General features: G+C 59.6%; 1 protein-coding gene across 1 annotated transcript in view; it reads left to right on the top strand.

Annotated features, from left to right (window-relative positions):
* The window catches only part of TJP1 (tight junction protein 1), a 58,449-nt gene extending 44,999 nt beyond the window's left edge, over positions 1-13,450 (top strand). The window contains 8 exon segments of the mRNA XM_025043524.1: positions 1-205; positions 328-422; positions 1,581-1,808; positions 4,737-4,912; positions 6,949-7,426; positions 8,856-9,073; positions 10,076-10,219; positions 12,539-13,450. The exon segment at positions 1-205 is cut by the window's left edge and continues 30 nt beyond it. Of these exon segments, the coding sequence (XP_024899292.1) occupies positions 1-205; positions 328-422; positions 1,581-1,808; positions 4,737-4,912; positions 6,949-7,426; positions 8,856-9,073; positions 10,076-10,219; positions 12,539-12,633 (1,639 nt within the window). The 3' untranslated portion in view covers positions 12,634-13,450.

Raw genomic sequence — 13,450 nt, 5'->3', positions numbered from 1 at the left:
GCCGCTCGTGGCTGTGTCTCAGCAGAAGCCGGAGGGTCTGCCCGCGAGTGCCAAGCCGCTGCCGCCGCCCCCGACCGCAACCGAGGAAGAGGAGGACCCGGCCATGAAGCCGCAGTCTGTGCTCACGAGGGTGAAAATGTTTGAGAACAAAAGGTCGGCGTCGTTGGACAGCAAGAAGGACGAGAACCACACCGCCGGGTTCAAGGTGAGCGCGCGGCCCCGCCCTTCCCGCCTGGGTGCGGCACGTGCAGCGCTTCGCGGCCCCGCCAGGCCCGCGAAGCCCGGCGTGTGATTGTTCCCGCGGCATCTTTGTCTGATTTCTTGCAGCCTCCAGAGATACCGTCTAAACCTCCAGGTGCTGCCGTTACTGGTCCCAAGTCCACTCAGAATCAGTTCAGCGAACACGACAAAACCCTGTACAGGTGGGTGACACTCGTGGCGTTCGTGGGGTGCAGCTGACTGGGAGCCAGGCCCTTGTAGCCCGTGGCGGCCGCGCACTGCGCCAGTAGTGGGCAGGGAGGCGAGGGGCACTCTGTCCCCGGGTGCCAGCTGCCGGCCTTTTTGGTTAAAACCGCTCCTAGAAAGCAGAATCCAGGTCGTCACCAGACCTTCGTCACAGCTTTATGCTCTTTGTTTCAAAGTGCATTCAGATGTGCAGACTCGGACGGGCTGGTGCACTGAATCGGTCCCTCCGTGAGCATGCGCTCCGTGCTGGCGGCGTGCTCGGCGCTTCGGAGCAGTGAGGGCGGAACGGGTTTTGCCCCCCTGAAGCGCACCCCCGAGGCCCAGCGGGGTCGTGTTCCCAGGGCGTGGTGGAGCCGGAGGGAAGCCTCGTCCCCTGCTGACAAGGGACAGGCCGGAGGAGACAGCCGTCTTCTGCCTGACTCCCAGGTCTTATTTGCTCGCATCTGTGCTCGTGATAAAGAGGGGCTGCCGGGTGCCTTTTCCTTGCGATTTAGTGACGTCCGATGCTTTTCACGAACACGTTTTTTCTAGCCAGTGTCGTCAGCAGATGAGCTGTTTTACATAAAATAAACTTGTGAGAGCCGAAGCTTAGCCCCTCGCCCTTTTTTTTTGGTGTAAAACCTAAGTTGATCCATTTTTGACACAAAGTTTCTAAACTTCACGTATTAATGACGTGTTAGTTTGCTTGGTAACTTGCTCCTCGCCCCCTGCTTCCCATGCCCTCTGGCACTGTGGCCTGTGTACAGTCATTTCCTCACGTGAGGGTCGTCTGTGGGTCCTGGTCTGAAGTTCAAAGGCCTTTAGAGCAGTTACATCCTGTTACTTGTTGAGGACGCGGCCGGTTGGGCTCGGGGAAGCGTCTGTTCCCTTTTTTCTTTCTGATCGACCACCTCTGACCGGGAGGCTTCTCCCCATTCACCCAGCTCCGTAGGCCGAGCTTCCTGAGTCGGGGTGGAGACCGCAGTGCTGAAAACATGGCTTCAAGTGTCCACTCCGACTGCCGGCCAGACCCCGAGGCCCCCGGCAGTCGGCCAACCGTCAGGGACGCGATCGTGTCCCCCTCCCTCTGCGAAGGTAGCACCTTTAGCGTTGTCCCATTTGCTATTCATTGTCAGGATCCCCGAACCTCAGAAACCTCAGCCGAAGCCCCCGGAAGATGTCGTGCGGTCAAACCACTACGACCCCGAGGACGACGAGGAGTATTACCGGAAGCAGCTGTCGTACTTCGATCGAAGAGGTTTCGAGAACAAGCCTTCTGCGCACACTCCTGCTGGCCAGCTCTCGGATCCTTCCAAGCTTGTGCATTCTCAGGGTCAACCTAATTTTTCTAGTTATTCCTCAAAGTAAGTTATCTCACCTTCAGAAAACGAGGTGCCATGTGGGCTGTGGCCGCACGAAGTGGGGCCGGGGGCGGGAGCGCGCCCTCGGCGGTCATGGCTCAGCCCCGCGGGCTCGCCGCACCCGATGCCTGCGCGTTTTCTTCTTAGGTCTCTGACATCAGAGGCAAATCAGAGGGGAGAGAGTGAACTGTCACCCTGACTTCAGGTGACCCGCGAGCGTCTCCTCTTCCTGTTAACACTGGTTCTTTTCCTTCTTTTCTGCATTCGTTTTTTAAATGTAAAAACGGGTGTGGCGGGGGCAACACTGTGATGGGGCAGGACAGAGAGTAGATCTTTCCTCGGCTGAGAGCTCATTACCTTTGAGCACTGCGGCTTGGGGGCCCTTAGGTCCCTATGCAGTGACGGGACAGGGCGCAGCTCGGACCGAGCCCCGAGCTTCTTGACCCCGTCAGTTTTTCTCGTCGTCCATCACTCCCTTCTGTCGACTTGTGTCTCGGGTCTCGGTTGGTTTGGTTGCCGTCTGGTGGGTTTGGTCGGGGTTCAGGCCCGCGAGTGTGGCTTCCTGTCTCCTGCCAGTTCTGCTTCTCTGGTTGAACCCCGAGTGACAGAGAGTTTGTACTGACGGGGACAGGAAGCCACGCAGGCATGGGTGGGTTCATACTTCAACAGAAGAGGCCCACGAGAGCGGAAAACGGGCGTGGGCTCGTGACGACGAGACGAATTGGCTCGCACAACTGTGTGACCTGGCTAAGCGCGTCCTCAGTCCCTGGGGGCGGGGGGAACGGGGACCGGGAGCGTCAGGGCTGCTGGGGAGTCTGAGCTCTGGGAGGCCATGCTCACTTTGAAGGACCCATCCAGAGGGCAGCTCTCTGGTCAGAGGCGGCGCCCCCCTTAGCCTGTGAGTGACTGGGTCCACTCGGTCGAGCCGACACAGTAAAAAGCCATCACAGCCCGCGTTTTCCTATAAGCCGTCGTCGGGAGCGAGGGCTGGGAACCTTTCCTCCGCCGTCCTCCGTTTACTAAAGTCTGCGTCTGCAGAGCAAAGGCTTTCGTTCCCACGCACTGCAGACGGTGCGCCCGCGAGCGCCGTGGGCCTGCCTGGCACCTCGCGTCTCGAGGGCCCAGGCTGGGTCGGCGCGGCCTCCGGAATGCGCTGTCACCGTTAGCTGTCACCGTTAGCCATCTTACGCTCACTCCCGTCAGAGGGGGTCCGGGCGGAGGCCCAGGAGAGAGATTTCATCGATCCCTTCACTTGGAAACTGCCCTAGAGCCTTAAAAGGATACATTTAAGTCTAAAGAAAAGTCAGTGAAAAGCTTTGTCGGGGGATCAGTTGGCAAGGCGCCCGCCCGGTGTCTAACCTTCACGCGGGGTCCTGGCCGGCGCCCCGGCTCCGGGGCTGGGCTTGGGCGGGGTCTCGCTCCCCGCTGATGGTCGTCACGTCCCGAGGGGTGCGTTTTCCACGCGCAGGCTCAGCCCCGCCCGCCGGGGTCCGCGTGGCTGTGGCGCGGTGCACGTCGCCGCGCTCCCTCCTGGGACACTCAGGTTCTTCTGCCTGCTGCTTTTCGTGGACTGTTTCCCTCACCCTCGGGACTGCTGCTGCTCCCTGTCCTGCCGCTTCGTCTGCTTCCTGCCTGGGCTCCCCTCGAACAGCACAGCGGAGGGGCAGCGGGGTGCGGGGAAGGCTCGGACGTGCACTGCTCGCTCCCACCCCAGTGAGAGGGTGAGCGGGAGTGCGCTGACCAGGGTAGGTCCGGGGTTACCTTCCCGCACGTTCCCCAGGCCCGACGAGGGTCCGTGATGTGTTTTTTATAGATCCAGTTGTTTTGAAATAGCGGATGCGTCTTTTGGGGTCGATGTTTTAAAATGACATTTGAGTTGCGTTTGCTGCAAATTTCTTGGTTAGATTGACCGTTTTCTTTCGTTTCTCTATTGCGCTTGCTTTGCCATCACCTAGATGTCTTGGCTCTTACACTAGCTATGACTTCTTGAAAAGGAACGTCAAGTGGTAAGACCGGCGTCCGTGTCAGGCTGTCCCATGAGGTGTCCCTCGCTGTGTCACTGGCATTACGTGCACTTCCAGTCTAAACGCCAGAGAGCAAGAGAAGCCCGCAGCTTTAGAGCTGACGAGAAAACTGGCCGCCTTCGGCGGAAGTCTCCCGCGACGTGCGTTCCACGTGTCCCTGTCCGCTTCCGTGCACGTAAAGCCAGTGCCGCTTTGGCGCTCTGCAAGGTTTGGATGGCAGCGTTGCAATTATGGGTGTATTTAAAAGGCTTCTTTTGTGTGGCTTTTGTGTGTAACGTGTGGACAATTGGCAACCTGAAAAATAAGCACGCATGGCACAACTTAAATGAGCCCCGTGAAATTAAGCAATAATTCCTCTAGAGCTGGTTAAAAAAATGGATCTGGTACATCGAGGGCAAATTTGAAACTAAAAGATTTCGGTTTCTCTGTGTTCTGGAACACAGCCACGTTCATTCGTTGACACGCTGCCTGTGGCTGCTGTGAGCAGGGCGTGACAGACCGCGTGGCCCCAAAGCCGAAAACGCTTACTGTCCAGCCCTTCACCGAGAACTCTGCCGACCTGTCTCTGACATCGGTTCTCGGGGTGCTCCGAGTGTGCCAGAAGCCAAAGCTTTGTGCCACAACACAATTAAGTACTATAAGTATACCCAGAATTTCATCTGCCTTTGGTGCCACCTTCTGGATGTTTTGCTGACATTCTTAAAGTTCTTGTGCCGTCTCTACATTCTTGTGCTGATGAATGGTTGGATTTGTTTGTACATTTTGGAAGAGTAACTACTTGTAATTCTTAAGAAACTGTAAAATTTCTAGATTTTTTAAAAAAAACACGAGGATACTTAGAGAAATGAATACTTGCAAATGTGAATCCATATTTTCAGGTGTTGGCGTTTTCTTCATTTTCTCACAGGGGAAAGTCTACTGAAGCTGATGCCGTGGACAGGTCGTTTGGTGAGAAGCGCTATGACCCCGTGCAGGCCACACCGCCCCCGCCTCCGTTGCCCGCCCAGTACGCCCAGACGCCGCAGCCCGGCTCCGCCTCTTCGCTCGCCCTCCACGCCCACGCCAGGGGGGCCCATGGCGAAGGTAGGACGCAGAAGCGGGCGGTGGCGACTCATAGTGATACTCCGAAAGTTTCTAAGCAAAATGGTTTTTCGTACGGGAAACACATACTTGAAACTCTTAGGCTAGAAACGGTGAGAACTAAGGATTTCTTTAAAAATACATCGCCTGTTTTCATGACTCTGACCATTACGTTGGACAAACCTATCAGCTAAATTTTAATCTGTTTTATTAACGTAGCTCAGTTTCTAGAAGTATAGTTGTTTACCAGTCTGTCTGACTCTAAATGGTTGAATGATGGTTTTTAATAATTGTCATGTTTCTTCGTCACACACGGACACAGAGAAGCGCTAGTGTGACGTTTCGTGTGTCCCTCAGCACCTTGCCTTTGGCGTTTATTGTCCCTGGCAAGAGCGCAGCAAGGTGGCTAACGTGCGGGTCCGCTGTTCACTTTCAGGGCTGCGTCTCCCTGCGTTTCCGCCCACGTTGTCCCCTTCCCTCTCTCTGAGCAGGGACCGTCCTCCCCTGACCCACGCCGACCCTCTTCCCAGCCCCTGGCCCAGCTCCCCTCCCACCTTCCCGTCTCGCACGTGAGTCTCTCCCTTCCACAGGGCCCGTCACGCTGCTGTCACGTCTCTGCCTTTCATCAAGCTCCTTGAAAGGGACACTGTTCCCTCCACCTCCCGAGACCCAGTTTCTTATTTGGCTGTTTCAAAAAAAGAGTATTAAGCTGTGTGTTTCCCCCACGAGCACGCCACACTCACCCTCGCCCGGGCCGCTGGCGGCTGCGAGTCGGCGCCTCCGGCCGCCGTGCGCAGGGCGGAGTCCAGGCCGAGCCCCCGCAGACGGACGAGACGCACATCCGCGTTTTCTTTCCACGCTATCTCGTCCGCAGATAAAGAGCGTTTTGACTCGCGTTCCAGTTCTTAGGCTTTTCGTCCTTTTTCTCGCCTTTCTCACGGGCTGGGACGTCCAGTAAATGCGCAGGAGCGGTGCCGGCGCGCGTCTCTGCTGCTGCCCCGCCTCGGGGAGGAAGGTGCAGCGTCCCCCCGACGCCGTCGGCTCGGTCTCTGGTTTCCCGTAGCTGCCTGATACCGTGTTTAGGACGTTCCCTGCTGTTCCTGGTCTGACACCATTTCGTCAGATGCTTTTTCTGCACACACTAAGATGCTCCTAAGACATTTTCCCCTCGCTTTTGTTAACGTAGTAGCTTACGTGATCGTGTCCACAAGGAGTTCGGGTTTGTGATTTTCGTTTCCTGGTATGTCCTTGTCCGGTTTGGTATTAGTCAGGGTGGTGCTAGTTCACAAAAGAGAGGACACGTTCTCTTTTTCTCTTTTCTGAAAGAGTTTGCACAGCACGTGGCATTTTTTTTCCTTAATCACCTCATGGAGAGCAGTCGGGCGGTTTTACTCCGCCACCGGCAGGGCATGGGGTCCTCGTTCCCCGTCTTTGCCACACTGGGCGTCACCGAACCGCTGAGCGACTGCGTGAGAGCTGGCATGCGTGCTCCGCGTGCGTGGGGTTTGCATTTCGCTGACGCACGGCGAGGCCGCGCACGTCCCTGCAGGGTGGCCCGCGCTCCCCTCTGCTCCACCGCCGCCGTCCAAGCCCTCGCCTGTCTCCCTGTCGGGTCCCGTCCAGGGCGTGGGTGTCCCGTGAGGCTTTGGACCCTAATTCTTTATCGATTATACATGTCGTCAGTAGTTTCCCAGGCTGTGGCTTTTTTTTTTGACTTCATCGTGGCGAGTGTGGTGCTGGCCTCATTCTCGTTTTGTTTCTAACTCGGCGTGGAGTTGGAGGGGGGTCTCTGACGCTGTGGAGGCCGCCGTGGCAGCAGGTACACGGATAGCAGCACACGCGTCCATGCCACCGCGGGCCCCTCAGCGCCACACACAGCCCGGGGTCCAGGAGCCACCCCTGACTGTGGCCACCCTGAACGGGGCCCTGAACAGGGCCTCAGCTGCGGCGCCAGGACGAGCTGAGACGGGAGAGCCGCCCCAGGGGCGCGCGGGCGTCTTTCTCGCGGCTGTAAACGCTCGCGTTTGTGTGTGTTTCAGGTAATGCACTGTCCTTGGATTTCCAGAATTCCCTGGCGTCCAAGCCAGACGCCCCTCCGCCTCCGAGCAAGCCCGCAGCTTTCAGGGCGCCGAGCCGGGACGACGCTGCGCAGGCCGCTTTCCACCCGCAGAGGAGCTTCCCGGACAGAGCGGCGGCCGGCGGGCCCGAGCAGGCGCCGAAAACGGGCACCCCGGCCTACAGCCGCTTCACCCCAAAGCCCTACACCGCAGCCGCGCGGCCGTTCGAACGCAAGTTCGACAGCCCGAAGTTCAGTCACAGCCTTCTGCCAAGTGAACCCGTGCCCAAACCCGACGTGTTTTCCAAAGTCCCTATGTCTCCAAAAGCGCTGGGGAAAGCGCACGGCTCGGCACAGCCGCTGGAGTTCGACAGTGGCGTCGAGACGTTCTCCATCCGGGCGGAGAAGCCCAGGTACCAAGCGAACAACGTCGGCGCGGTGCCCAGAGCCGTCCCAGTGAGGTGAGGCCTCTGCCCGTCGCCGGGCCTGTGGTCTGTGTGATCACTTTGACTCACACTCTGAGCCGTGCTGTCCAAAGTCTCGCTCCCATGAATGCAGAAGGCACGACGTGGCATCAGATGACAGTCACGTGTGCTAGGCGGGTGTCGTCGTCCCCAGTATACCGAGAATGCAGTTGAGTGACGTTGCGGTTTGCTCAGGGTCACACAGGCAGGGTGAGGGGGCCTCGGTCAGGCCCTGGCCATCCGCCCTCAGCCCGTACTCAGCCAGCCATGGCTTCCCGTAACCTCTGACCTTCCACTGGCGAGGGACATTGGAAAGGCCCTCGAAGCACGAGCATCTGTGGTCCCCGTCCGCTGTGTCTTCAGCAGTGATGTTAAAAAGGGACGACGTAGGGACCTCCCAGGGCGTGTCAACGTCAGCGGCGCCCTTTGAAGTCAGTGTGAGCGGGGACGGGCAGGGCGACGGGCAGAGTGGGCCCAGGTCCACCGCGCTTTCCAAGCCCCGTGCTGGCAGCACTCCCGGGGCCCAAGGCCCCGCGGGCCGCCCCCACCCCCAAGAGCCGCCCCCCTTTTACGGGCCGCCACCTCCCCTGCCCAGCTGTCCCGTCTGTCACTGTGCCCGTCCCCAGGAGTGTGGCCGCCCCACCCTCCACAGGCTTCATTTTGTCGGCCCAGCTCCGTGCTCGCTTTTAGGCCTTGGCTCAAAATTTTGTTTCCAGAGGCCTCGATGCCTCCATAATGGAAGCAGCTGTCGAGCCAAGTCAACGCCCCATCTCTCTCCTGGGTGTCTGGGCTGTGCCCCCTCCAAAGGCCTCACTACCTCGCGGAGCGGGGCAGCCTCGCCTCTGACAGCAGGGAGCGGGAAGGGGGGCGGTGTGCACACCCACCGTCCTGGGCCTGCAACACCCACGTGCTTTTACCAGGCCGGGGCGCCCCCAGCGGTGAGGTGCACCACCGCCTCACGTCTCGGCGGAAGGAAAGGGGTTGCTGCCGACTGAACCCCGACTTGCCCTCGGGTTTCAGACACCGGGTTTGTGGACGTGCAGACCGAACTGCGGTGGTTGGGTGAGCGAGGCGCGGGCCTCGCGCATTCTGGGTTCAGAACCCGGGGACGAGAGCACCTTGGGGAGGCGCCTTCCAGAGCGGAATTGGTGTCTGGTCTCAGAAGCTAAGCAGGGTCAACCTGGTTAGTACGTGGATGGGAGACAGAGCGGGTGCTGTAGGCGTAAAAAGTAAAAAATAAGGGATTGTAACCCGACGTCCAGTGGAATCAGTTTTTCCAGGAGGAGCGTGCTTCGTTACCCCACGAGTCACGTTGTCACCGAGCGCTCGCTGGTGAAAGTGACCCCGGTCGCACCGAGAAAGGGAAGGGCAGCGAGGTGGCGGGCGGGTGCGCGGTGCGGCTCGCTCACAGCGCGTCTGTGCTCAGTCCCTCAGCTGTGGACGAGGACGCTGAGGAGGACGGGCACACCGTGGTGGCCACGGCCCGCGGCGTGTTCAGCAGCAACGGCGGGGTACTGAGCTCCATAGAAACGGGCGTCAGCATCATCATCCCCCAGGGAGCCATCCCCGACGGCGTGGAGCAGGAAATCTACTTCAAGGTCTGCCGGGACAACAGCATCCTGCCGCCCCTGGACAAGGAGAAAGGTAGCCGCCCTCGCCGCCCCGCCCGCCGTCTGCCGCCCGGCACGCTCCCTCCATAGGGAGTGGCGGTGGCAGCGGCTTCCCAGACCCTCCCCATGGCAGCATCCCTTCTGGTGCGACTCTGACCGTGGCAGGCCGTCACCACGGGGCGTTCCTCCACCTGTCTGCCGGGCTGTGCCCTCAGCACAGCCGTCCTAGAGTCAGTCCCCCTCCACCTCTAGGGAGGGGACAGGCAGCTCCCGCTCAGTCAGGCTTTTGCTCTGTGCCTGTCACTTGACGAGGCCACCAGCCTCTCAGGGCAGCTGCTGTCTGCTCCGCATCCCGGACCCAGCACTGGTGGCCACTCAGCAGGGTGAGTAGAGCCCGTCGAGGCTACTAGACCACATGCCTGTGCGCCCCTGGCGGCGGCCGCGGTCCCCGGTCCCCCCAGTCCCCGGATCCCACGGTACAGCGCCACGTGCCAGCCCCTCTCGGCCAGCCGAGTGCACGCTTCAGCGGGGTGCCAGCGTGCATCGCGGGACGAGGCCTGTAAACCAAGTCTGTGGCAAGCACAGCGGTAGAACGCAAGTGCCAGGCACTTACTAAGGCGCAGCGGAGGGCGCCTGGCTGCGGGAGCCCTGGCTGCGGGAGCCCTGGCTGCGGGAGCCCTGTGACGGACGCAGGAGCCGCCGGCCACGCGCCGCCTCAGCACTGAACGTGGCTGTTCCGCGTTGACATGCGCCGCCCCATAAAACACGCCAGTTTCCAAGACAGCGTGTTGGTCACGTGTGGGCCTAATTTGGGGGTATATTGGGTCACATAAATATTAAATTTTATGTCACCTGCTCTTTTTTTTTAAATTGTGGCTACTAGGAAATTTAAAACTGCAGATCAGTTTCTGGTGTGTTTTTCTTAAGTCGTGGCATCTGTGGGGGACTGGTCCCGTTTGGTGCTGAAGGCCATCATGGGGGGCGGGGAGAACTGGCCTGAAGGAAGATGGCCGTCTGACCGCCCCCTCCCCCACAGGCGAGACGCTGCTGAGCCCCCTGGTGATGTGCGGGCCCCACGGCCTCAAGTTCCTGAAGCCCGTGGAGCTGCGCCTGCCACACTGTGCGTCCATGACTCCTGACGGTTGGTCTTTTGCTCTAAAATCATCCGACTCCTCGTCGGGTACGCTGCCTTCACTCTGTCCTTCGGGGTCTTTGGGTGCTGTCGTTGATTGTCCCCGGGCTGAGGGAGCTCCCCGTGCTGTCCGTCAGACCTCTGCCTCCCGCCCTGTGGCCTCGCGGGCACCTCCGGTGTTCCGGAGCTGCTCTGGGGTGCGTCCGTTGCGAACGAGCAGGGAACAGTGCAGACAGACGTTTGTCTCCTGAACAGCCGTGACTGGGCCAGAGGGGACTGTTTCTTGGTGTCTGGTGACGTTATCCGTCCTGTCAAAATGTTTAAGATGCAGTGAGGGCATCGAAGCTGTCCTGCATCCATGGGGCATCTTCTCGCAAAGATGGCTGATCCCTTCGTGTGGTGACTCCTCCTCAGTCCACGAAGCGGACGCACCAGGGGACCCGAGGGACAAGGCCTCCCACCGCGCCCAGGCCTGGCGTGGCTCTCAGCGCGGAACCCTAAATCACTTCTGTCACACGCACGATTTGAAACGGCTTTTCACTCTTAAATCATAATTTCAAAGCTTCCATTGCATTTTCCCATTGGGTAACTGAGTCGGTCACCATAGGGGACGTTCTGTGTTTGTGTGCGGGTCACTAACTGAACGGGACAGAGGGAAGTCAGGGCCTGTAGTTCTGGCGCTGAGCTTCTGGGAACCCGGTGCGCACCGTGCGTTTCGGCTCAGCTCGGCGTGAACCAGCCGTGCAGCGTGAGGGGTCAGGAGCGCACACTGCAGTGCCACGCAAGGCGCATCACAGAGAAACGTGTTTCCTCGAGGTCACAAGCACCCCTCTTCTAGGAAGAGTTCATTAATTTTAACACACTAATTGTTAAAGCCGTTTTCTCACGGCCTCCCCTGAGAAACGTTTTGTTAGCCGACTTCCAATTGATGAATTAACGTTATTAGACTCGCACTGCGAACACGTGTCCGGGAAGTCAGGCACCCTGCCCTGACGTGATGGTGCCCGGATGGCACGCGACGCAGAGGAGATGAATTAACGTTATTAGACTCGCACTGCGAACACATGTCCGGGAAGTCAGGTGCAGCCTGAGCTCTGCGCGCTGCGCCGGGCTGGGCCAGGGCCCTCACGTCCCTGCCCTGACGTGATGGTACCCGGATGGCACGCGACGCAGAGGGGTGCTTTGCGTCTCTGAGTCTCTCTGCAAAAAGTCAAGTGTAGATTTTGGTAACTACTGACCTAATCCCAGAAAAAGTTAGTGTGTTAGAACCACGAGCCTAAAGGTAAGATCGCTGAGTTCCCGCCCCGCCTCGCCACCCGAAGTACGGGCTCTGTGCCGAGTGCGCACCAGCCCTGGTGTGTCCCTCAGGTCCGGCCACTTGGGCTAAACGGCCAAACCCATCGTCCCTCGGATACTGCTCGGCGACGCGGGGCCTCTGCAGGCGGGATTGCCCACCGCGGCGGGGACTCTGTCGTGGGGTCTGTCGTGTGTGTGGCGGGGCGTTCAGCAGCCTCCCTGGCCTCCGCCCAGCAGGCACCAGTAGCGACGAGCAGAACTGTCTGTGAACGTTGTCCCTCCCTCACGGCTGAAGGCTGCTGCTGTCCAGGAAGCAGAAGTCGGCAGCTTTGAATGTCCCTTAGCCTTGGCCACAGAGACAGCCGGCCACCCCAGCCGTCCTCTCGCTCAGCACCCACCGCCAGGGCCCCAACCTCCAGCCGCGAGGCCCGGATGCCCCAGCGCTGCCTCAGGCTCAGTCACCCCGGGCGGTTCCGTGCCAGGCTCAGGCCGGGCGCGGGTCCAGTCTGACGGAGGATGGGCCCGCGGGACGCAGGGTCTGCAGAGCCTCCAGGTTTCGTTGGCCGGTCCGTGGCTGCAGCGAGAAATGAGCCCTCGGTCAGACCAGACGGGTTCCGCTCTCTCGGAAGCGGGAGGAGGCTGCTGTTCACTACGTGGAATTAGGCCCATGGGAACGCCCCGCACCCGTGGCCGCTAACGTTTACTCAGTTTGTAAAAGCACGAACATGAAAACGTACTGAAAGAGAAATCTGAAACGCCTTCGAGTCCTCCGAGTCCAGGGTCCGTCCCCGAAACGGAGCCCTCTGGTGTCTTAGCTGGTGTGCAGGCTCAGACGAGTGACCTTCGTGCCAGGTGTCCCGTGTGGGGGTTCGACATTTCCATCCCCTGCAGTGCGGTCACCCCGCTAATTCCGGTGCTCGTCCAGCACTTAGAGGCCCGGCGTGGGGCGACACGCTGGAGACGTAGAAGAAACGCGTATCGAAACGCACGTGTTTATGTTTCCTTGTGGTCGCGAGGCATCGCGGCTGGCAGTTCGCCCGACTAAACGACGTGAACTTTTCTCTCTCATAGGTGACCCTAAAACCTGGCAAAACAAGTGTCTTCCTGGAGACCCGAATTACCTTGTCGGAGCAAACTGTGTTTCTGTCCTGATCGACCACTTCTAGCTCGTGCGCCGGAGGCGTGTGGCCGCGTGGCGACCTGGGTCGGGCTGCCGGCGTCTCCGCGGAGTGGCGCTCGAGTGTCAGACTTTGCTTCCGCTTGACACCGTGCCGTTTGCGTCAGGCCCTCGCTGTGACCCAGTGAAGACGCCGCGGGCGGGAAACGTGCCGCACATCGCGCGTCACCCCGCGTGCGGCCTGGAGGACAGCTGGCCGTGGCCGGAGGCTCCGAGACGTCTTGCTTCGTAGCGATTGCTGTGCTTTTTCGCGGTCACTGCTCGGCTTCACGTACTGGTTTCCGTGAAGACGCCGGCCGTGTGGGGTCTGTCCCTTCCAGGGGACACCGTCCACCTTCGGCGGCCCTGGCCTGGCGCACGCACTCTTTTCCATCACGCGTGGGGCGACAGGCTCACGTTTCAAAACGCACCTGGAGTACACGAGCCGTGTCGTGGCCCTGGCGGGCGTGTGCGGCAGAGGGTCGTGGGGGGAGGGGTCTGGTGACGACAGTTAGGGGTCGTGCGTGGAAGGACCCCGAGGCACGCGGGCCGCTTCCAGGGCCTCACCGGTCCATTAACGCTGTCGCCGCAGACGTCCTGCCAGCGGGCGCCTCACCCTCGCACAGCATCCTCAACTCTCTCTCTCTCTCTCTCTCGATCTCTCGATCTCTCGATCTCTCTCTCTCTCTTTCACTAAGTTTTTATGGCTTTTGTGCGCGTTCGATACTGAATCATGAAAAAGATTGCGTGAATGTGGATTCGGTGGTTTCCAAAACGTATAATCAGCCAGAAGGAAATAATGGCGTGACTTGGGGATTTTTTTTTTT

The sequence above is a fragment of the Pteropus alecto genome, unplaced genomic scaffold (assembly GCF_000325575.1).
Source record: "Pteropus alecto unplaced genomic scaffold, ASM32557v1 scaffold102, whole genome shotgun sequence".
NCBI classification, from domain to species: domain Eukaryota; kingdom Metazoa; phylum Chordata; class Mammalia; order Chiroptera; family Pteropodidae; genus Pteropus; species Pteropus alecto.
This window is presented reverse-complemented; position numbering and strand designations above follow the sequence as displayed.